Source organism: Carassius auratus, chromosome 47 (genome assembly GCF_003368295.1).
Source record: "Carassius auratus strain Wakin chromosome 47, ASM336829v1, whole genome shotgun sequence".
NCBI classification, from domain to species: Eukaryota; Metazoa; Chordata; class Actinopteri; order Cypriniformes; family Cyprinidae; genus Carassius; species Carassius auratus.
The window spans coordinates 13,311,263-13,335,745 of record NC_039289.1 but is presented as its reverse complement, the minus strand read 5'-3'; the positions used below and the strand labels follow the sequence as shown (position 1 = coordinate 13,335,745).

Below are 24,483 nucleotides of genomic sequence, written 5' to 3'. Positions count from 1 at the left end.
GCAGACAAATAATAAAGACATACAGAATCCACAAGCTAAAACACCAATGGGTCTACATAATGACTATGCTTAGTGCCTCAAACTGTTTGCAGAGTCTGATAACCAACACATACACCCATAGATGATTTTACGCAGCACAGCAATGCAGCTTAGCATGCCAACACTGACAAACATTTGGCTTGTACTGCTCCATCAGGACACCTTAAGCAGCAGACTCATTTTAAAAGCCAAATGCAAAGCCATTCAAACTACATTCCCTTTTAAAATGTACAAGAGCACATAGTAGATCGACACATGCATACTAAAGCTTCATCCATGTCCAGTCTCTACGCTATTTCTATCCAGAATTTATGACCGATTAAAAAAATAAATAAAAGTACAATTACTTTCAACTATAGTTGTGAGTATCTTTTAACCCCACTTATAAATGCGAGTATTTGTTGTTGTTGTGTTTACAGGATCTTCTTCTAGCTCCATCTCCTCAATTTATTTTTTGACTGAAACAATGGCCCGAGCCGGTGATGCCACTTTGTGGACCAACTAATTAATGAAATTATAGATGTGTTATTCACAAAATAGATGTGTTATTCAATTTATGTGTGCATAAAACATGATATGCAATGATGAAATTGATGAAAAATGTATTACATTTACATAACCCACTCTTTACGAATAGCCTAGTATACATGTACTTGTAAATTAACTATTAAATTTGTACAATTACGTTTTAATATAGTGTGTGAAGATTAAAGTGGTTAATATCAAAACTGATTCTAACATCTAAGATCACTTTTTTCTAATGTTCCCATTAAGTTCTCTAAATGTGTGAAATGTCCAGTTTTTTTTTTTTTCTTTTCAAATCTTTTATTTTTTTCTTTATTTATTTTGCTTACATGAAAGTTAAAGGAATAGTTCACACACAAATTAAAATTTGCTAAAAATTTACTCACCCTCAGCCCATCCAAGATCATAGCCGCGGGAACATATTATATCTTGGGAGTGCTGGAGGGTGCTGGGGGTTGTGGCTTGATGTTGCTGGTCGGGGCCGCGGTTAAACAGCCCAAACACTTATAGATGAACATACAAATTAAGACAGAAATAAATGAGAATGAATATATATTTCTGCTTTTGTAATTTAAGATCAATAAAACAAATTCTTACATATATAAATATATATGAATCTATATTTCCCTTTTTAGTCTGTCATTCTCAATGTCACATCTGTGACCGTCGAATTGGGATCTCGCTTCGAAAGACCAATTTATTTCCAGCGTAACTAAAAGAGCCAATGCACATTGTCATACAGTTATTGCATCCACCTGCCACTGATCACAGTGTGAGTACATAAAGGCAGCAGAAGCCGAATGATCACATCGTTCTGCTCCTGATTACTCCACTGAGAGAAGACTGAATGAGTTCAGTGTGCCCTTTGAGAGCTTTTATTGTTGGCGGTATGGCCCTTCAGCTGTGGTGGTTTCCAGTGTCGAGTGGATTGCACGAATTCGGTTGCACTACCCCCTAGGTGGCCATCTCCCCTGAGCGCTTCAGCACACTAAAATATCTTTGTCACTAAAAAAGCGTTCGTGGGCGCGTCTTTTTAAAGACAGTGTTGCGTAGCAAACTTGACGTTCCATCTTTGTAAAGACATTGTGGGTCTTGCTATAGACAACGTATCATCCGGGGGTTTCTGGATGCGGTCATTAACCGGTGCTGGGTGATGGTAATGAACCTGGCTTGTCACTGGTTAACATTCAAGATTTTGATGCACAAATGCATCTTCGGGTGCGTCTGTCCCCGAGATTGGTTTGCAGCAATCGACCTGAAGGACCTCATGCGTCTATCCTTCCACACCACAGACCATTTCTGTGGTTTGCGATCGAAAGACGGGAATACCAGTATAAAGTCCTGCCCTTCGGGCTCTCCCTGTCTCCCTGTGTCTTCACAAAAGTCCCAGAGGGGGTTCTTGCTCCCTCAGACAGCAGAGTGTTTGCATCCTCAACTACCGCAACCTCGACGATTGGCTTATACTAGCACAGTCCCAAGATCAGTTGTGCGAGCACAGGGGCCTGATGCTCCAAAACCTCGGCCTGTTGGGTCTTCGGGTCAACTGGGAAAAGAGCAAACTCTCACCTACGTAGAAGATCTGTTATCTCAGTATAGAGTTGGATTCGGTCGACAGACAGCAAGCCTCACAGAGGAACGTGTGCAGTCAGTGCTGACCTGCGTGAATTTGTTCAAGGACTGCGGTTTCACTGAAACTATTTCAGAGGCTCCAGGGGCATATGGTGGCTGCAGCAGCACTTACACCATTAGGGATACTGCATATGAGATCGCTTCAGCACTGGCTTCATTGCTGAGTCTTGAGATTGCAACGCGGCACTCACAGGATCCAAGTTACACTGGCCTGTCACCAAACCTTCACCCCGTGGTCAGAGTTTACATTTCTCTGGGTAGGAGTCCCCGCAGGCATCCCGTGGTTTACACAGATGCTTCCACAACCGGCTGGGGGGCCACGCACAATGGGTACGCAGTGTCTTGTGTATGGATGGGCCCCCATATGCACTGGCATATCAGTTGTTTAGAGTTTTCCCAAACTAATGATTCTTCTGAGGAATGATCTACTGATCTACTGAGATGGGGCACCCTGTGGCACCCGTGTCCAGATCTCTGGAAATTTAATGTCTGGTCCCTGACAATGAGGTTCTTGTTGACTTACCTCAAGAGGTATGGGACACCATCACTTTGGCGAGAGCACCGTCTACAAGATACACTTATGCCTAGAAGTGAAATCTGTTTGTTGAGTGGTGTTCTCGTCAAGAAGACCCCCGGAGTTGCCCAATAAGGGTTGTGCTTTTTGCAGCAAGGGCTGGAGCAAAGGAGGAGTCTCCCTTCATCATTAAAGTCTATGTCACTGCGATTGTTGCAAACTATGACCCCGTGGAAGGGAAGTCAGTAGGTAAGCATGACCTGGTCATCAGGTTCCTTAGCGGGCGAGAAGGTTAAATCCTCCCTGGTCTCCCTGGCCCTGGCCAGAAGTGGCAGAGCATTCAGTATCCAGGCCTTCACTTGATGAATCCTATGTGTGTAAAGTCCACAATATAGCCTCGGAGCTCTATGTTTCCCAGGCAGACTTCAGCTATTAACAAAAGGGTTACAATCACCTCCAATTTTCCATATGCACCTAAATGGATGTTTATATTCATATTTGCTTCTGAACCCTTCTTCGGGAAGGATGGGGCTTCCGCAGCGTCCCAGTTCCAAGTGGAACGTCTCATCAGTGAAAACAAGGTATGCATTGCATCTGCTGCCTTTCTATGCTGATGCTGTAATCAGTGGCAGCTGGATGCATTAATTGCATGCCAGTGTGCAGTGTGGCTTGTTTAGTTACACTTGAAGTAGATTGGTCTCTTGAAGTGAGATCTCAACTCATCGGCCACAGACTTGATGCTTAGATTTTATAGCTGTATATATATATATACATATAATCTGTCTGATGCAGAGTGAGAACTTAAGACATAAAGCATTTTACTTGGTTCATCAGGTTATTCATTTTGACACATTTTCCGGCATCAAACATTCAGACTACATCTAATAAAAGTTGACATTTAAATGTTGATTTGAAGTGTCAGTTATTATTACTGCAGTCGAATCTGGACACAGAGAAAGCACTTTTTACTCATACTAGCTACATCCTAAGTAGTCACACAAAATTCATCAGAGCAAATAGAACAGAGATGTTCTGTGGTAGATTATCTAAATTATCTTCCTACTGTTTGAAAAAATCTGCATCGCAAGCACCAACTGGCAAATTCTTATTATTATGCATTATCAAATTTAGAGCCTACAATATGGCAATATGGCTAAGAATCAGGCAGTGATTGACAGTGCTCTGGCCAAAAGCCCTCAGATAAAAAAAAAAAAAAAATTCCCATTCGACTATATATAAATCTAAATCATCTTTAGATTAGTTTTATGAGCAAATGTGGAAAATTTAAAACGTAGAAAAAAACCTAAACCATGTGATCTTAAATTTCAGTACAGTGAAACAGCTGTCGGCGGAGGGTGCTTTATCACTTGCTCACCAATCGATGCTCTGCAGTGAATGGGTGCCATCAGAATGAGAGACTAACAAATTAAAATATCACAATATTCCACAACTAATCTACATTACTCTATTCCATCAGTTATAGGGTGACCATATGCACCGTTCATACGGGATATGTCCCAGCCAGGATTTTAATAATGCCTAAAACATCCAGAGCAGTTTGACCAATAACATGCAGGTATTGTACATAATCGACCAATCGTGGGGCTGCGTGTGAGAAGGTGAGATCTAGAGTGATTGATCAAAGCGATGCAAATATGCGCACGTGTTTGTTCGTTTGATTGACTTGAAGCGTCGCTGTGCACAAATAAGCCCCCAAAAAACAAAATGCGACACAATGCTTCAAGTCAAACGAGAGAACAAAGACGTGAAAGTGATTCGAAAGCATAAGGAGCCGTCTGCTCTGCTCTTTATAGCTCTCATAAATGTTACACAACGATCAACCTGCACAGTGCAAATAGCCAAAACCTGGATATTTTAGGCAATATTAATCTTGTGAAGTGAAAAGCCCCATTAGTGAGCAAGTGATGTAACATTATGTCCTCTGAATGATTCAAAACAAGTAGTCACATTTGAGAAAACAAAAACAGGAACAGAGGAATGCGCAATGAAAAAAAAAAAAAAAAAAAAAGGTTTTTATAGCGTTATTAAAGACCAGATAACTCTGAATGAAAATTCCATTAAAGTTACTGGTACAACATTTGTTCAGAACATTATCCAGAGTTCTGAAAATGTAACAACTAGCTGGGATTCTGTTGCATTCTAGCTGTTTTGGAATTCAAAGATGCATCCTGTGTGTTTGCCCCCTGAGTCTGCATCTGCACACTGCAAAAAGAAAACGACCATTTTTAGTTCTCGATGTGAGAGATAATTGAGAGATGTGGACCTACTGTGGCGCCAGCCTGAGGCAGCTCTACCCACAATCCTTTATTCTAAAACAAACCGATACATCCATTCATAGGCACAAACAGAGTGCCTCGCCATCCACCACTCCTCGCAAAAAGATTCTGTTTGATCTACAAAATACCTTTCAGGCATTTCAGGGTTAATTAGAGTAGCTTGATTCTGCTTTAAGTAGGGAATACAACGTTTAAAAGGTGCCACGTCCCTCCCTAAAAAAGACATTGGGACTGCTGGTGGATTACAATAAACTAAAACAGAAAATCATTGCGGAACCTCCAGAATCCCAGTGGTTACTTGTCTATATAATAAACACGCAAACATATAAAGGTTAAGTATACTGATCATTCTAGTTCAGTTGAGAGCTGTTTGATCTTATCAAGTCAGACCAATAAAACCTCATATAGAAGGATGGAGAGATGGATGTATGAGCGTTTCATGCTTCCGTTATGCTAGGCAATGGCTGTCACTCTCATTATTATTAAGCTATAATTCTGCAAAACCCGTCGCAGAAAATGGAAGCGATCCTGGAGCATGTGCTAAATAGATAAACACAGCATGTAATTATGATGAATAGATGTCTGTGGGCTGATTGGCGCCCGCTGAGAGAGGTCAAAAAATGGAAAGGAACGAATCAGGGTGTCCTGGTTTCCTCAGAGCAGAAAATCCTACACAAGGCGTACTTGTTTGTTACTGATATACAACACACTTGTACAAAGAACATGGATATAAAACAAAACTGCTATCATGATCAGTGCATATTGACTCCCTCAACGCACCCTTCCTGGGCCCTCGAGGACACCAATGTGCCTCTCCTCGGGAGACCGGTCTCTTCCCCGTGCATGCACACTGGTGTCCTTGTGGGTCCAGGAAGGGTGCGTTTAGGGAGTCCCACTCCACCAGAGACGTGATCTGCCGGATTTTATCCCTAACTTCTCCTTCCTAGCAGCCCCCCTGACAGACTTGACCAGATAGGGGCAGCCGGAGAGGCTACCTTGTGCCCCTGCAGAGAAGGAGGTATTTCGAAGGATAAAGTCCACCAGCTCATGTTTCTGGTGGTGTGGGAATCCCTCAACGAACCCTTCTTGGACCCACGAGGACACCAGCGTGCATGCACGGGGAAGAGACTGGTCTACTAAGGAGAGGTGCATTGGGCTTTTTTTTCGCACAAATAATGAAAGGCTTGAAACTTACTTTTAATATTGTACATTTAAATAAACCAGGAGGCATTTTCTGCCCTATCTGTCTGCAAGTCTACAAGTCTACAACCAAGACAGATGCAGTTATAACTTGGAAATTGAAAGCGATTTGACATTTTAAAATGATCTAACATTTTCAGTGATTTAGCTAAATCGTGGCCAGGTTTAATTTATTAATTTCTTGTTTTAGTAAGGCCTAATTAATGGGAGCGAAATTATACAGTGCCTCATGTTTTACTTAAATAAAGGAAATCATTTATAAAACATGCAACAATTTCTTAATCGGTGTACAGATATATATATATATATATTTTTTCTTCAAGTAGTTATCTGTCAAAATAAAGGCACAGGTAACGGATAACAAAGTATGTGTGTGTCAAAAATGGATGCTGTTTTATTAAAGGAATTTTTTCAAGTATAAATTAAAAATTTACTTATGACTAATATAGGCCTAATATATTGGGATGTTGACATTTTGCATATAGTTTCATGTATGTAGCCTAGCTCACTAAAATAGTGGGTAATAGTGGATTTAAAAAGAAATCACCATTTCTTTAGGATAATAAAAAAACATATTATATAAATAATACTGCACACCTGTTAAGTGTTTCAAAATTCAAATATGGTGTAATACTTTGTAGCTTAGAGAAAATATAGGTAATAAGCTTGACACATATCTTGCTTGATTTTGTTCTAAGAAACGCACATGACTTCATAAGCAGGCCTCCTAAATTTTCATGTGTAAATATTAAATATTATAACTACAGGGTTTTTTGTTGTTGTTTTATCATTTTCCCTGACTGCAGGCGTCAAATGTTACACATCGGTGAGGCAAAGCTGACGGCTTTTTACAAAAAATGTGCTTTAATGCATTTGTTTGATGAAAAAAAGCTGCAAATGCACAGCGGCGGTAAAAAGCATTAATAATTAATTATTACACTGTACATTAATAATTTGGTGCAATGTACTTATTGTGTACATACATGCTTTTACATTGTACTATTAAAAATAAAGATAAAATAAATATATATATATGTAATTACATATGTAATTAATGTATGATTACATTGTTGGCCCTTAATCTAAACGTAATTATTTTTAAGTAAAAATATATATTTTTAAAGACATTTTGTTGTTATTAGGAAAACAAGATTTAACTGCACATTTGGTGTCTTGTTGCATTTTGGCACCAGACACCAACAACTGACAGTTAGTATTATTTATATTTCTGCTAACAATCTCATTTCGTCTTTTTTAATGGTGGTAGTGGTGATCATGCCACACACATAATGACCGGTGTGCAGGAGCACATTAGCGAAACCCAAAAATTTATTACAAATTCACAGTGACTTTCCAATCCAGCCCTCTTTAACTGCATCTTCTCCTGTACAATCATGATCCTGGACTACAGCCAATTCTTCTCTCGCTTCTCCCATGTCATCCATCAGAACTGACTCTCTTTTGCCCCCCAGCGCACACTGTTTTTCCAGAGACGACAACATGTGCTTTCTCTCTCATCACATACTCGGGCCCTTGATGTCTGTAAATTGGGCCTCACACGGATGGCGTCTCCGGGCGAAGTAGACTGTCGTTGCCAGATGTTGCTGACATAAACTGCCGCCACCTCCAGTTCTTGAATATCTCACCTCGTTGTCCAGAGACTCCCGGTGCAGACAGGACACTCAATAAACAAGATTTCTCAATGGCTACGTCTCACCGAGACCATAAACAGTGTCTGTGGAAAACACCGTCTGGGTATAAAATTTTTGGATGACTACAGCTTCTATCTCTATTTTGGTGAGTTATCAGAACCAAAAATGGAAAAAAAAGCAACACATATCACACTAAATAATGTAAAAGACAACTATTCCTATAGTGGATGACCGACTGCAACCACATTTATTAATGCTTCATCCACACCACTAGGTGTCAGTGTATATAAAAAATATTAGTGCAAGACACCACTTTGTAAATTAAAAATAAAATAAAAATTATTGCATAAAAACAAGTCAAAAGACCCGTTCATACAAAGAATAATAACTATAAAGATACATTATAACTATATTAGTGTCCACACTACAAGTGACAACGTTCTGTTTTATAAGCATGCACTGCAGTTTTGTCGTTTGCTACTTGAAATTGTAGAGCTCCTTAAAGCAGGATGAATTCTGATTGGCTGTCAATATTTTTATCCAGACTGTCCTCATACAAAAAAAAAATAAACCAAAATAAAACTATAGGTTGTTTGTGCAATTGCCTTATTACGACCTATATTTACAACCTTACATGTTCCAACCTGATCTCACACCAACTTGTGCTGACACAGATAAAAGAGTACAAAGCATTAAAATGAAAGTTTCTTGTTTTTTATAAGAACGCAATTGTAATATACACTACGATGGGTCGTATTTTAGGGATAATGACAAATGATCTATGTGGGCGTATTGGTTGGAGGACATGTTGTTTATCTCATTCCTCAGCTGGAACAAAAAAAAAAAAAAACCTTCTAAAAAGAGATTCCAACGATATTGTTCCTCTGTGTCATTATCGTTATTGTTGTGGTATGAACTCTGCTATTCTTTTAACATTTAAAACTATTTTAAAAACTAAGTTTTATCATTATCATTATAGTTATTATCCTTGGTGTGGACAAAGCTTAATTAACTTACAATTTGTCACTTTTCTATTAAAAAAAGTTTAAGTCACAGGAAAACAAGAAAAAATATGCATTTGGTTCCTAGTTGCACTTAAGAATGATTGCACAACCATATTAGCGCTCAAAAATATGACTGTATTATGCTGCTGTTTGAATGACAATATAGTAAGCAAGAAATTGTAATAAAAAAAATAAAAAAAATAAAATAAATGCTAATTTATTTTTTGGTCTCAAGCGTGTAAAAGTTGTTTAGACTTTTGATTAAACACATACAATTTTCATTTTTTCAGTTTACTCTGGCCAAAAACTTGCCACGCCATAAAAAGTGACCAATTAGGATTTGTCATGAATATAGGAAAAAGTTGGTATACAGGGTTGCCAGGGCTGCAAAACAAAACCAGCCCAAGAAGCCCAATCGATTTTTTGTGGTTTTTCCCTCCATCAAAATTGTGAAATTGCTTTGACTTGCAGGCTAAAATAACAACCCACAGCAACAGTGCAAAAGGAAAACCACAACTGGTGGCACTGGTTGGAGGAATAAACAAACTGCAAAACAGTGACCAGTAAAGATAGTGTTTCTTAGTCAGAACTTGCCATCTTTGTGCAATGTTCATCAGACGGTTTACGAACAGACTGTGGGCGATCTGTGGGCGAGTCGGCTGTCCGTCTGAGGCCAGTGCTATGTTTCTACCAACATGACATAAGGTGTAGGCGACAGTCAAATAGTTTCTATCTGATGTCTGTGACTACAATGTGGTCTAAATAGCTAAACAACTCAAGTACCATCTAGTGGACCTCATTACGACCTGGTAGACCATTTTGGTTAGGCTTGTTAGAGCTGCTAGACCACTTTGCACCTTGGTGTTTTGTGCTGTGAATTAGTGAATTATTAGCTGCTGAGAGCATCAAGCCACTGCAATTCAATTTTGCTCAATAAAGAGGTTTGGTACAGCATTGGGTCTTCACTGTAAAATCTGTCCTGAAGCAAAACCATTTGTTGTACACTGTCTCTATTTTCCTATGTGACAGTTGTGCTCATCGTTAGTCATCGTTAGTCGAGCGAGTTTTCACCGCTTCAAATATCAATAAACATCTCTTGCCAAGTGTCATATTAATCAGAAAAATGTGAAAGGACATATTATACAATACAGAACAATTCTGGCTAACAATTTCGTTGTCATTCTTTTTATTTTGTTAGCACGTAGTCAATAGTATTGATTCCTACAATAATTACTCTAGAAGGGGAGTATTTACCCCTTGTGCTGATATTGACTTCACCACAGGCTACAAGACAAAATACATGCATACACAATTTCAAAATGATTTTGCAACTTAGAAATAGTAGTTTAGTAATTATGCACATCATTGCTTAAAATGTAATCTTCTACTCAATCCTGGATTAATGCATTCAGTGATACACTTACATTCCTTTTATTTATTCTTTTAGTAAGAAAGGAAAAAACCCTTGCATGCATACTTCAGCTGTCATGTAAGGAATATTCTCAAATTTTGGTTGACAATCTTGATGCGCATGTACTCTGTCTTGTAGCTGAATGGGAATTGGGAAGCTGTCAGCCTGAACTAGCCATGATGAGCTGAGGGAAGCTTATATAACTGAGAGCTCTGTTACAGAGGAGAAACGCAGAGCTAATAAGCTGGAGTCAATGAGCCTGACAGGATTCTACTTCTTCTTCTTAAAAAAAAAAACCTAGGGAAACAGTGGTAACTTTCATAAATTTCTTTAATCACTGCACCGATCATTGTTTATAATTCCTTGCTAGGAAATCCAGCTAGGTAGCTTTTATTTTTACACATTATCTGGTAACTAGCTGGTGTAAGTAGGTTATTAGCAGATCTAAGCTGGTCAATTAGGCCAGGGATCTCCAAACTTTATTACCCCACAGACCAGTAAAAAGACTGGTCTGGACACAATAACCATGCAGTGAAATTTTTAAAACATTAAGATATTTTTATGTGTTCATGTACACAACTCAGTATTTCCGTACTGTCTGAAAAAACTCTCTATATGATTGTGTATGCAATGTGTGCGAGAACAGCACGTGAGTATCGAATTGAGCTCGGTTTCGTTTCTTATTATTGTGGTTTAAAATTGCTTGAACGTGTAAATTGCCAAATGAATCTGCGATTTACGCGCGTGCCGAACAGTATAGGATCTCGTCCGTATGCATCACGGATCAACTGTGATCCGTTTAACCCCTACTATGTGACGGATCAGATCAATCTTTCATTTACTTATTTAACATGAAATCGTCAAATTGTTACTCCTTATCAATCACATACAACGAAAATACTGAATAATAAGAACAATCATTAACACGCAATAAATTACAGTGTCAACGTTCTTGCGACCCGTTAGCAATTCTTCCACGGCTTGGGTTGCGTTCTGGTGGTTGGGGACCTCTGAATTATTAAACCAGTTAACAAAAACACCTGATCACCTGTTGTTGCTAAATATCAACTTAAACCAATTACCATCAATGAAAAGACTGTACAGTTACCGGTTTACAAAGAATTTTTCAGTTAAGTGTTCAGCCAAGATGGCAAGCATCATCAACTCGCTGAAAGAAAACCTATTTGTCATAGCATGATGAGTTTTAGGCAAAAACAAGCTGTTAGAATTTACCTGTGCATTTCCTGCTAGTGTCTTCTTTCTTGGAGGAACTCATGAGCTTGCAGTTGAAGTTCTCCTCCCAGAACTCAGCAAACCAGACGTTCCTCCTGTTGTTCTCCAGTGTGCGTGACATAAAGTAGGTATCAAAACCTGAAAATGACAATGTAAAACCATTAGGGATAGCATCAGATAATTTAACGCTATCTCACGCCCAATTCGTACGTATTTTACGAGGTGACTTATTCGTATGAATTTGTACGACCTCACTCGTACGATTTTATAGGATTTCTCTAAAACCCAGTGTTGGTTAGGTTTAGGGGCGGGGTTAGGTGTAGGTAATTCATACAAATTCATATGAATTGTGAACTCGTAAAATACGTAAAATTTTGAAACAATCGTATGAATTTGTATGAGTGTGGTCGAATAAGCCACCTTGTGAAAAATGTACGAATTGCTGTGAGATCGGGCTGGATATTGGTAATATTACCTGAAATAACATTATTTTGACTAGACCTGAACACACCTAACTAGTACACAAGTACACTAGTCTTTTGTGTCTGTCCTTGTTGTCTGCCATCAAGGTTAATAACATGCCTCATCTAAATAGGTTTGTGCTTCTGGACACAAACCTATTTAGCTTTCATCCACAGTGTAGCTACAAAGACAAAGGTCAACAGAACATTTAATTTTGCCACAGGCATCGGCTAACCTAACATAGTTACAACTCATTTAAACTTTGTTTGCTTCCAGTCTGCAAAGGAAGTGAATCCGGGTCTGTTTTGCCCACTAGAAAATAAGTGTTAAGAAAGAGATAAGGTGTTATCATTAAGCTGCTACAGCAGAGCTGCCCTAAGCCAGTCAACAAATGCAAGCTGAAGTTTTGAATGCACTCCTGGGCATTGCATACTCTCGAGTCGGAGCAAGTATTTGGCCTATCCGCGGCTCCCAAGCTGCATGCCCTGCCTTGACATCTTAGGGGCTGGAGTCTGGTGGTGAAGTCTGTCACTTCCTCTGTGATCGGATGGGTCAAGATTTGCCCCGAATACCCAGTGCATTTAAAACGAGTAACGGACTTATGCCAAGTACAGTAAGTTCACCGACTTCTAGGCTGTGGATCTCAGTACACACAATGAGCCTTTTTTTCATGCAGCATGTGTAAATCTAATGTTAATAAAACAAACAACTGGTTTTATGAAAGATTTGCAGCTCGGCTGAATGCAATATTAATTCTTAAAGCTAAAGATTTTTATTTAAAACATTTCACGGTACAAATTAATTACACTGAAATGAACTGTGCTCGTGGAAGAGAGAGAGAGAAAAGGAATGTAGCCATGAACTGTGTCAGATTCAATGGAATGTTGCAGGCCAGATTTGAACCGGTGTTACCCACATGAGCCCCATAGCTCAACACGTCAGTGTATGTACCGTCCTAATAAAGCCACTGGCTCTGACAACACACATATCCCATTCATATAAACACAAGCAGAAACATGTCTATGTAAACCATTCACAAAATCATTCGTACAATAACAGTCTCATTTTTCACACAAAATGTTTTAATACATAATTCCCAATAAAACCCAAGCAGATCGAATCTCTCCGCATGTAGTTCATAAACCCATTCTTACATAAAACTTTGCATCATAAATTATTTTATGAATAAGTTACAATAAAATTTGTTCTGCTCATATTTTATGAATAAACCCCAATTTTTATAATCACTACAACATACTGATGCATGCTCAAAAATTCTGCAGTTTATGTTCTATGGCCTTAGCAGCTAAATTATTCCTTAGGCTGATTGATGCATGTTTTCAGTTTATTTGTCAGATGACCTCGACCATCCCTCCACGGGCATACTCGACTCAGAAACCGATCCTCAGCAGCTTTGCGTGCTGCCTCATAAATTCTGCTAATTGCAGCTTATTTGTACACAAGCCTTGTACACAAGAAACTCCCAAAGGCCTGTCTGTGTCATCTTCTCAGTGTCTGGAGGACAAAGCTCAGAGCTTCACCTTTTGTTTAAAGCGTTCGACAGCTGCACTGTTGCTGGGAAATTATCAGGCAGCTCGTGAACCTCCCCCATGGTTCATCCTTGCGATCCAATAATGTAACTTTTTTATAAATATTAACAACATATCTAAAATAAGATTTTTGACCGCACTTTGCATTAGTCAAAAGCCATAGGAGGGATTAGATTAGACATGAAGCTGTTAAATAAAACGCTAGACATGAAAAAATTATGGAGAGACATTATGGGAAGAAATCTTCCTAATGTATTAGAATGGACAGAACGAATATATATATATATATTTCTTTAATGCTTTAATGACTAAATCGGCAAGCGGTAAGGCGTAAAAACGTGAAAAAGATAAGCTTTCGTGACGATGTGCAGCAATGGTCCGTCAGGTGTCCTGAGCATCTTTTTAGGCTGGCCTCAGCCAGTCGGTTATATAAAATATCAAGGTGAAAGTCATCCGCTTGCTTAGTATAGACCCAGATACCAACCCAACTTTGAGAATAGATTAACGTCGATATTTTTTTTATCGCCCGATAAGAGTCTCGCGTTAATGCAGCACGTTAACGCCGATAATGGCCCACCACTAATATATATATACAAACATGTTTGGTTACAATAATAAAATAAATAACATTAAAGAATCCTGATTCATCAAAGAATACTGAAAAAGTGTTACAATTCCTGTGTACAACAATATACAGACAATAATAATAAAAACATAGAATATGTGTAAAGCATATAATTGACAAATGACTAATTAATCACACGTTTGTGTAATTAACCATGATTACTTGCACCTAACAGAATGTGAATTCATATATTTTTTAAATTGTCTATTGACATCTTTTTACTACATACTATTAATAAAGGCAATATTGTTTTAACTATTTGGGGGGGATAAAATCAAATACAATACAAATCAAATTTGTAAATGTAAATATAGCCGTTAAATACTACAGTAAATATTGTTTACTAAAATTCATAACTATTATTGTTATTGCATAAATTAATGTTTATGAGAAAAGAGAGACTTTAGATCAATCGTGACACAAACAAGCACATCTAAGTAGGATACCCACATATATATTCCTCCCTGGTGCACAAATTTAAACTGAAAAGACTGAAGACCAGCATGCACTCCTTTAAAGCGCATGTAGGCAGCCGCATATGTCTTTACAGCTTTCCAACAGGCATCTCCATGGAAGATTAATTCAGGCAGGCCTACGCCGTTTCCTTCTGACTCCACAACCCACGGCCAATCCATCAACATGGGAACCACGCAAGCGAATGAGAAGGTTCCCACACCACTGCTGGACCACTTTATAAAACACTACCGTTTTTAGACATCCCGACACCTCAAAAAGAGACGTTCCAGACAGGAATCCTAACTTGTGGCATCATGCCATGCGGGAAACCTCAGGTGACAATCGCTAGTGCTGACGATGCTTGAAATAAAGTGCCTGAATCTCGAATGCCACGCTAGATCTTAGCCGCCTCGCTGTGATTTTATGGACGGTCCGAGGTTAAACGTTGCTCAGAGCCTGTTGGGAGAAAAAGGCAAACCGAACTGATCTCCAAATCAACGAGGATCACACTCCAAGCTGTCACTCCGCTTCGAGTGTCTCCGAGCTGCTGATATAACGTTGATGCGGAGCGCAGCCGGTTAATGTACTCGCAATTTGTCTCCGTCTCTGAAGTGAGCTTGAGACAGATGGGGGCTGACAACTTCAGATCGATTCTGCTAAAACAAGTCACTGGGGGAGGCGGTGAGAAAACAGAAAATAATTTAGATGAGCATCAAGCTTGCATAATTTCAGTGGCGGTTTTTGTCAGACGAACACGATAAAATAAGGAAATCGGCTTCTGTTTCTCTAAGAACTGCTTGCATTGGAAATCATTTGAATAGTGTCAGACTAAAGATAAAGAAAAAATAGATTCATGTAGTAACTACGAAAACAATAAAAAATAAAAAAATAGACTTTTCTCAAGGCTAAAATGTTCTACTCAGCACTGATTTGACCAACTGTAGACGGAATGCTGAAACACTTTCATTGTTCAGTTGTTATATTCAGAAACAGGTCTTAGAAAGCATCGGTATATTTATATTCCTAACACATTCTGATTAGGGTTTGTTGGTATTACGTTATTTATTTACTTTTGAAGATAATTGTAGGCTTATTTATTTATTATTATATATATATATATATATATATATATATATATATATATATATATATATATATATATATATATAATTTTTTTTTTTTTTTTTTTTTTTTGCAGCCTGTGCTTAAAATAAATAAACTAATGAATAAGTGAATAAATGAAAATATAAAATAAAATAAACTGTACATATACTACCATTTAATGTATGCATTTTATTTTGATTGATTGATTGATTGATTGATTTATATAAGACATTATTTATTTACTTATTTTTTCAGCAAGGATGCATTAAATTGATCAAAAGTATTAGGCTTTTGCATTATTACAAGAACATACTTGGAATATATTCAGAATGCAGAGAGACAAAAAAATACATAAATAAATAAATAAATAAGCCTGCAATTATCTACAAAAGTAAATAAATAAAAAATAAAACATACCAACAAACCCAAATCAGAATGTGTTAGGAATATAAATATGCCAATGTTTTCTAATATTATTGTGTGTGTGTGTGTGTGTGTGTAGGTGTGTGTATTAATATGAAAATTGGCTTTCCCCAATATCACCTCTTTCTTACAAGCAACAGCAAGTGGCAAATCACAGTTCATAGCTGTGACGCAAATTTAAGGCTATTAGCTATTTAGAAAAGGGGAGGGGCCAATCAATAAGTCCCACCCACATTTCCTGCTTCAATGTTTGTAATTTGTCAACACAGGAAAAAAAAAAAAAAGGATCTCATGATGATGTTGTTAAAGAAACACAAAATCCACACCATCATATAATAAAAATGTTATTGCTTCTAGGTAAGTGTTCCTATCAAAGTGAGCATAAATGGTAACAGTCCCAATACTTTCAATCTCACTCTTGTAATGGTGGTGACGATGAAAGGCTTGTCACTGTGAGTTTAGGGTCATAATCAGAAATCCTGGAGAGACAATTCCAGGCTCCCTATTGTTAGAGAGCTATCTACTACATAACACAATAAGCACCCAAACAAACAAACCCAGTCTGAGGTCACAGCAGAGGCCTGGGCACCAGCTGTGAGCCTAATGGTCAAATTAAAACTAAACCGAGAGACTGAAATGCCACATAATAAGGCAGAGAGGAACCGCTTTGTGCACAGTTTGATCCAATTACAGACTGGGACAATAATGTCAGATTCCTGCTAGCTCATATGCTAACGTCCGAGTAACCGCAGGCGAAGAAAGTTTGATGTTTGAAAAGTTTGTTTTGTGAGGGGAATATTGTTTAGAGTGGTGAGTCATTCAATAGCAAAATTACAAAACCCACTTTGTAAATTGTAGCCATGTAATAATGTAATATTGTAATAATTGTAATAATTTCTTATTATCTTTTATTTAAATCATGGCCACATTTTAACTACAATTTGAACTACATTTTATCTACATAGAATTAGTCAAATGTGATCACAATTTACTAAAATGAGGGAATTAATTTGTGCAACATGTCCACGATCTACTAAAACGACGGAACAATTTGCTAAAATTATGTAACATATCGTCAATTTACTAAACTGATGGAACAAATTAGTGCAATGTGACCATAATTTACAAAAATTATGGAATTAATTAGTTAAACATGAAAGCAATTTACTAAACCGATGGGACAAATTAGTGGAACGTGACTATGATTTACTAAACCGATGAAAAGAATAAGTGAAACAAGTCCACGATTTATTAAACCGATGGAACAAATTTGCTCAAATTATGAAACAAATTAGTGAAACGTGACCACAATTTACTAAAACAAGAGAACAAATTAGTGAAACATGTCCACGATTTACTAAACCAATGGAACGAATAAGAGAAACATCCACCATTTACTAAAACGATGGAACAAATTTCCTAAAATGAAGACACAAATTAGTGAAACAAGTCCATGATTTACTAAACCAATAAAACAAATCAGTGAAATGTCCACAATTTACTAAACTGATGGAACAAATTAGCTAAAATTATTAAATGAATTAGTGAAACGTGATCACATTTACTAAAACGATGGAAATAATTAGTGAAACATGTCCACGATTTATTAAACCGATGGAACAAATTTGCTCAAATTATGAAACAAATGAGTGAAACATGACCACAAATTTACTAAAACAAGAGAACAAATTAGTGAAATATGTCCACGATTTACTAAACCAATGGAATGAATAAGAGAAACATCCACCATTTACTAAAACGATGGAACAAATTTGCTAATATTATTAAATGAATTAGTGAAACGTAATCACATTTACTAAAACGATGGAATGATTTAGTGAAACATGTCAACAATTTACTAAACCAATGGAACAAATTAGTGAAACATCCACTATTTACTAAAACTATGGAACAAATTAGCGAAAAGTGACTTCAATTTACTAAAATGAGGGAACAAATTTGCTAAAATTATCAAACAAATTAGCGAAGCACAGTCACAATTTACTAAAATGAGGGAGCGGATTAGCAAAACATGGCCAAAGTTTACTAAAACTGTGGTACTACTTTGTCCTAAAACATTGGAACTATTTAGTACAATGTGGCCACAACGAGGGTATGAATTAGTACAACTTAGCCATGATTTAACCAAAATGAAAGAACAAATAGGTAAAACATGGCCATGATTTAAATAACAAGGGAACACGTTAATAACACATGGCTACATAAAATGTGGAAACAAAATCTTAATTCATGGCAATAATGTCTTTACAGATCTCAATACAATATAAACAGACTTATTAAGCTAGAAGCAATCATTTCACATATACTGTAGACATCAAATGTTCTGCTTCCTATCAAACTCCATGCAATTTTAATGTAAATGCATCCATCCATTCAGTTATTGTTTCATTTGATGGAAGAAAGCAAAACAGCCAGGTATCATCAGCCCGCATGTTGATTCCTTTAAAACTGTGAACAAACCTTTGCATAGTAAAATAAATTACGACACAAGCCTACTTTAAATAGGTGCTACAAGTTTGTCAGTGCAGGTTCACCAGGTCATTTTGGGTTCTGACTCAAAACCGGTTAAGAACCACTGGTTTCTAACGGAGAACTCATCTTTAAAACATCTTATATTCTAGTAGCTAAATGGCAGGACTGACATTCCTATGATTATCCCTGCATCATCCTCTAGAATCTCTAGGCCATCCCCTAAGTGCTCGTCACATCAGAGTGCTTGGGCTATTCCTGAAGAGATATCTATGCTGACCGGCTGCCAGCTAGATTTCACCATGACTTACCTGACTGGTGAATGAGCTCCCTTTGCACTACACAGCTATGGTTCATAATAATTCAAGTAAAGAACGGAAATTTATTTAACCCTCAGGTTCTGTATTAGGTTTGAAATACCTCAAAATGTTTACTTTTTTTATGAGAATGGATTAAAATAGAGGTTTTAAGGATCAAGATACATTGCTTCTGGAAACCACAGGTGTGAAATATTATTAAAAGGGCTGTAACGGTACTTAACGGAATTGAAACTGGTATTTTTCAAAAGACAGTAGTGCTTAATACTTGTGGCCTGAGCAGTGGTATAATAGCATAATTTCAAGATTTGAAGCAAAAACAGAATGGGCTGAGTTTAGATTTGTGAAATTATCTTGCACAAAACAAAAACAGCAGCAGAAGGGCTGAATGAAAACACAAATGTATTCTCTGACGGTAGGCGGCACTGTCCTAAAAAGGCAAAATACATTAACCCACTAGACAGTGTTCACCCTAAGCTGTGAAATAGCAGGTGATGAGGACAGGACGGTAACAAAACTCAGAGCAAACTCTACTACATGGGGATGTTTTAGATAACTTTAAAATAATTCACCTAATAACCTCAAATAAGCATCATTTAGTTACATCAAGAGACAAATCAAAAATAAATAGCACATTAAATTTAAACGTTACACAATTTTTTTGTGTGTGTGTGTGTGCTGTACAGGTCTGGCATAAATAATGTTTTTGCAAAGGTGATAGACATGCATGCCCAATAGAGGTTTGTTCAGCGAAAAAAATTAATAATAAAAAAAAAAAAAAAAAAAAAAAAATATATATATATATATATATATATATATATATATATATATATATATATATATATACATAATAAAACATAAAATACGAAAGATATAATTAAACCAAATATGAAACAACTAGCCCTGCACTCGTTGTATATACAGATACACGTTGTTGTGAAAAAAAAAAAAAAGTATACTTTTTCAGAAGGGTATCTTGACTGTGGCTTAATTACTGTAATTTATGAGTAGCTAGTAGCTTTTACAGTTACAGTTTCAGAGTAGCTTCCCCAACATTGGCAGTTTGTCCCGTATCTAAGACAAATGCCATATGACCACATAGACCAAATAAATGACACACTATAAAATTATATTTAATAATTATTTTTGAACAAATGTTTGATATGCGAACATTGCCATTTGAGGAAGGCTCAAGCAAAAATCCTCTGCCTGCTGGTCTCTCACCCTTCACAGCACTGGGATTCACACTGACGGCAATTACCCTCCCCGTCCGAGTCTGGACTCCAGCAAATTAGATTTGGCAAATACAAACAGCATGATTATTTTTTATGTTGCTAGTTTTAATTATATATATACTCTCCTTGGCTTTCATTTATTTTTATTTCAGTTATAGTAATTTTAGAATAAGTAGAACAATTAACTACGATCGCTCTTTTTCGTCTTTCATCTATCATGTCTTTATCCATTTTTTATTCTATATTTATTAGCTTTATTTAAATTAATAGTTTTGGTTTTATATATTTACTACATATATTTATAAATATTCAGTTCATTTATAAATACATATAAGAAGGGAAGAGAAAGTAAAGTTAAAAATAAATTAATTTTTTAGGAAAATGATAAAGTATATTTATTTTGATCTTCTTCCTTCCCTCCCTTTCTTGCACATATCATTTCCCCTAAACTACTAGGCAATCCGAACAGAACATGAAAACATGAGGGTTAAACTAAGGGACACTGAAAAGAGGTGGCGACGCATTTTAAACCAGCTTGGCTCATGAATATTAAACAGGTGATGCAACTTTCGCCCAGTAGTGATGTGTTGAATGGCAGTAAAGTGGGTGTTAGCTATAGGAGGATTAACACTTATCGCTTGTATATTCGTTCAGTCCAATGCTGATGCAGCTGGTTGGCAGAAGCTTCTTCTTGGTCTTAAACTCACTGCTTTCCATGAACAGTTGCATTTTATTTATTTATTTTATTTAGTTTTTTTATTTGTTTGGTTAGTCATCACAACATAGCAAAGTTAAAAGAAATTCTCAAACATATTATTTATTTTATAAGTGGGCACTGTTTAAAACATATATTGTTTGGTCAAGGCAGCATGTTTAGTCTACTTGTGTATCATAAATAAATACACAACCCTTCAGATCATCATGTTGTGTATTACACCAACACTTGCATACATCAGATCAAAGAAAAAAATTCTGAATTGCTTCCAGCTTCATGTCGATCCAGAAAGACAACATTGTTTGACTTCAAAAAGGAAAAGGTAAACGAAAAGGATGGATCTGAGAGTTCCTCGTGAGGTGCCTGTGGAAAAACAAACTCCCTGTAAAGCTGCAGCTCATGGCAACACTGCATTCAATTGTTTTCACAGGTCTTTTTCAAAGAGCACAATAAAGCTGTGAGTGTGATGCTTTCCCTGACGAGTGTATTTCAGATTGTTCCATCAATGCTGTGAAATGCAGGGGCGATTGCTCGACCCGGCAAAGCACCGCTCAGCGCACTTATCAGCAAATGGCAAACAGCGCAAGCAAGCGCAAGCTGAGAGATGCTATCATAACCCCTTGGATACCTGGAAAATACACTGCACTGTTTGACACGATATGATTTGCAGCGTTGCATCGCACGGATTAGCTGGGCAGGTGGAGAGAATGTAAATATGGAATTATCAAGGACAACATATCAAGGAAAACCACTTTTTTAAACACACGGGTAAGTGAAAATTGTCGAATATCTGAAAAAAACTTTTCTACAAAGCCCCTCCTTCTGGCAAGCACAGTCTGCTCTGATTGGCCAACTGAGTTCAAGCCTGATAGGGGAACAGATTCGCGTGACAGACTGAGATGATGCTCGTATGCATTTGCAGTACACAAACACGATTAAGAAAGCTGTCTCTCTCTCACGAACACATACACACAAACAACGCGATACTCTACATGATGCAAAATGTCGCATTTGAACAGTCAATAGCAAATACTTAAACTATTATGAACACATTCTAAGTGTAGCTGATTCAGAATAAGCCCCAGATTGTCATAGCAAAGTCTGAATTGACCTTTTTTTTTTTATTAAATAGCCTTTGCACTTGTATAGGCTACTCTAGGTTCACAGAACTGTCATCCATAAAATGCGTTGCACGAATTCTCTGGGTCGTGCTGTTCTGTTTTAAATTCATCTTAACCGATGATTCCTCATTGCATCTGCTTTTGGAAGGACAAATAAAGTGCTTTTGCTTAGAAACACACAGCATCTCCCTGACATGGCTGCATCAACACTACTGTGGTTCACTACTGTGAACATTTGGTTGGTATTACGCAAATATTTCCACATCGTGACGTAGACATGTGGGGGTGTTCTTGAATGAGGCCTTATAGCCCGGTCTGGATCAGCCTTCTCTTTTAGATAGAAGAAATCCTTTTGTGGAAGACTCTGAGCTTTGTAACTCTGCAGATCTAATACTGTACATGCGCAAATAGCTACATAACACACTAAAGAAATATATGACCCCTTTAAACATATGACCCCTTTAAATACCTAACTAAAATGTATATTCGGTCATCATTTGTCTTTCACCTGCTATTTCACGTAAATAGTTTTGCTTACATTGTACATTTAATATATAATATATTTTTTATTTTTTATTTTATCAGTTCATAAATTAATACAAATAAAAAAGGATGAGATAATAAAGTAGTACATATTTTGTAGATAAATTACAAAATAGATTTATTTAGATCTCCCTCCCTTCCTTGCACACATAATTTCCCCTGAACTACCAGGCAATCTCAACATAACATGAAAAGATGAGGGTTAAACTAAAGGACACTGAAATTAACTGTAAAGTAGTGGCGACACATTTTAAACCAGCTTGGCTCATGAATATTAAACAGGTGATGCAACTTTCGCCCAGTAGTGATGTGTTGAATGGCAGTAAAGTGGGTGTTAGCTATAGGAGGATTAACGCTTATCGCTTGTACAGTCGACCTACTTAGGTCCTTTTATTTTTTACATTACATTTTGTACAATTTGCAAAAATACACACACCAGAGAGAGAACGCAGAAAAAAAAGAAAGAAAAAAAAACTCCTGTATATAGTATTCTTTATGTTTACATTATTTGCTAAAAGTATACATATCAAACACATTTCCAATATTAATTTCATTTAATTTATTGTATTATTGTTTTCCTTTATGGCTGAATTATTCGTTTAATGTTACAACAACAGGGCGCTTCTCTGTGACAGAGAGTGGAAGACCTCAAGGCCTTTTTCTCCACAGAGGATCCATCTCTCTGTTGCACCATACATGCCCCTTCCATCCACAGGGCTCTTTTATATCACTCGCTTATGTCTGCCTCAAAACATAACACCACAGGGCCTTTCATTTATTAATCTGGCACTCAGATCAACCCCATGGTGGGGCTCGATGGAGAAGCATGCCAGCTGGGTCAGTCCATGTCCAGGCCTTTCGCTGGGTTCACAATCGGCAGTGAACAAAACAAATGAGCTTGGGAGCCTTTGGATACTGTTGTGCTCAGTTCTGTCTCGTCGCGCACCGAGCACCATCTCTATCAAACGTGACACAGTTTCGAAGACACCAGGGAGATGATTTTCTATTTTTAGAGAGATGTTCCTTCCATCCATTAAACCTGACATTAATCTAAACAGGAATACACTGCAAGCAGCAGAACTTCGCTTGTGTGATCAAATTCGTAAACTCTGGGCGCACGGAATCAACGCACACTTTCAGCTTTGATCACGGAAATAAGTATCTATTTTTAAATATATTTAAATAATAAAAAGTTAGATTAAGTTAAAATATCATCTCACACTACTTTACTGTGTTTTTGATCAAATAAATACAGGCTTGGTGAGCAGAAGAGCCTTCTTTCAAAACCATTAAACATTTTTACCGACCACACACTTCTAAATGGCAGCGCATAACAAAAAAAAGGCAGTAAAACCCTGTTAGTCTTCATTAAAGTCAACACAAAGAGCCTGTAGTTGATGAAACACCTCTAAATATACAGCACAGTTTCTCAAGTAATTTTGACGCTTGAAGAATAAGTCTTAGCGCCCCCCATCATCAGAATCACTGAACCAACATGAAGCCATTCAATGTCACACATCACTGAGAAATGCCGGTGTTTCCAAAATGTCATTAGCCAAATTGTTCCCAAAAACCAATCAATCTTACCCTGAACAATGGCTCTTTTTGGCAGGATGGTGATAGCACCCATGGCGGCGTCCTCGAGGCCTTGAATAGTGCTGTTCTTGGCTCCCCAGCTGTCTGAACCGATCCATAGGAAATGGCCCACTTGATCGGCTCTTTTGGTGGCGTTAAGGATCCCCCTGCAAACATTCCCATACCAGAAACCATTACTGTGACATTGAGGCCCGCTGTGACTCTTCAACAGAGCAGGAGATGTTGGCCAGCGATTCTAAGAGCATCCAGATTGAATCGTTATTGTGTATTTCAATGGGTTTGTTTGAATGATGACATGTTGATGTCATTAATCAATACCTCGAGTGGCTGAGCTTGTCCAGC

General features: G+C 37.4%; 1 protein-coding gene across 3 annotated transcripts in view; it reads right to left on the bottom strand.

Annotated features, from left to right (window-relative positions):
- LOC113065154 (metabotropic glutamate receptor 7) overlaps positions 1-24,483 on the bottom strand; it is a 168,673-nt gene that overhangs the window by 62,740 nt on the left and 81,450 nt on the right. For 2 of the 3 annotated variants that reach the window (XM_026236376.1, XM_026236375.1), the window contains exons 4-6: positions 24,133-24,287; positions 11,505-11,642; positions 951-1,067 (exon numbers count right to left, since the gene is read on the bottom strand). In XM_026236376.1, coding sequence (XP_026092161.1) covers positions 951-1,067; positions 11,505-11,642; positions 24,133-24,287 — 410 coding nt within the window. The remainder of the gene's footprint in view (positions 1-950; positions 1,068-11,504; positions 11,643-24,132; positions 24,288-24,483) is intronic. The other variant, XM_026236377.1, reaches the window with a different exon arrangement.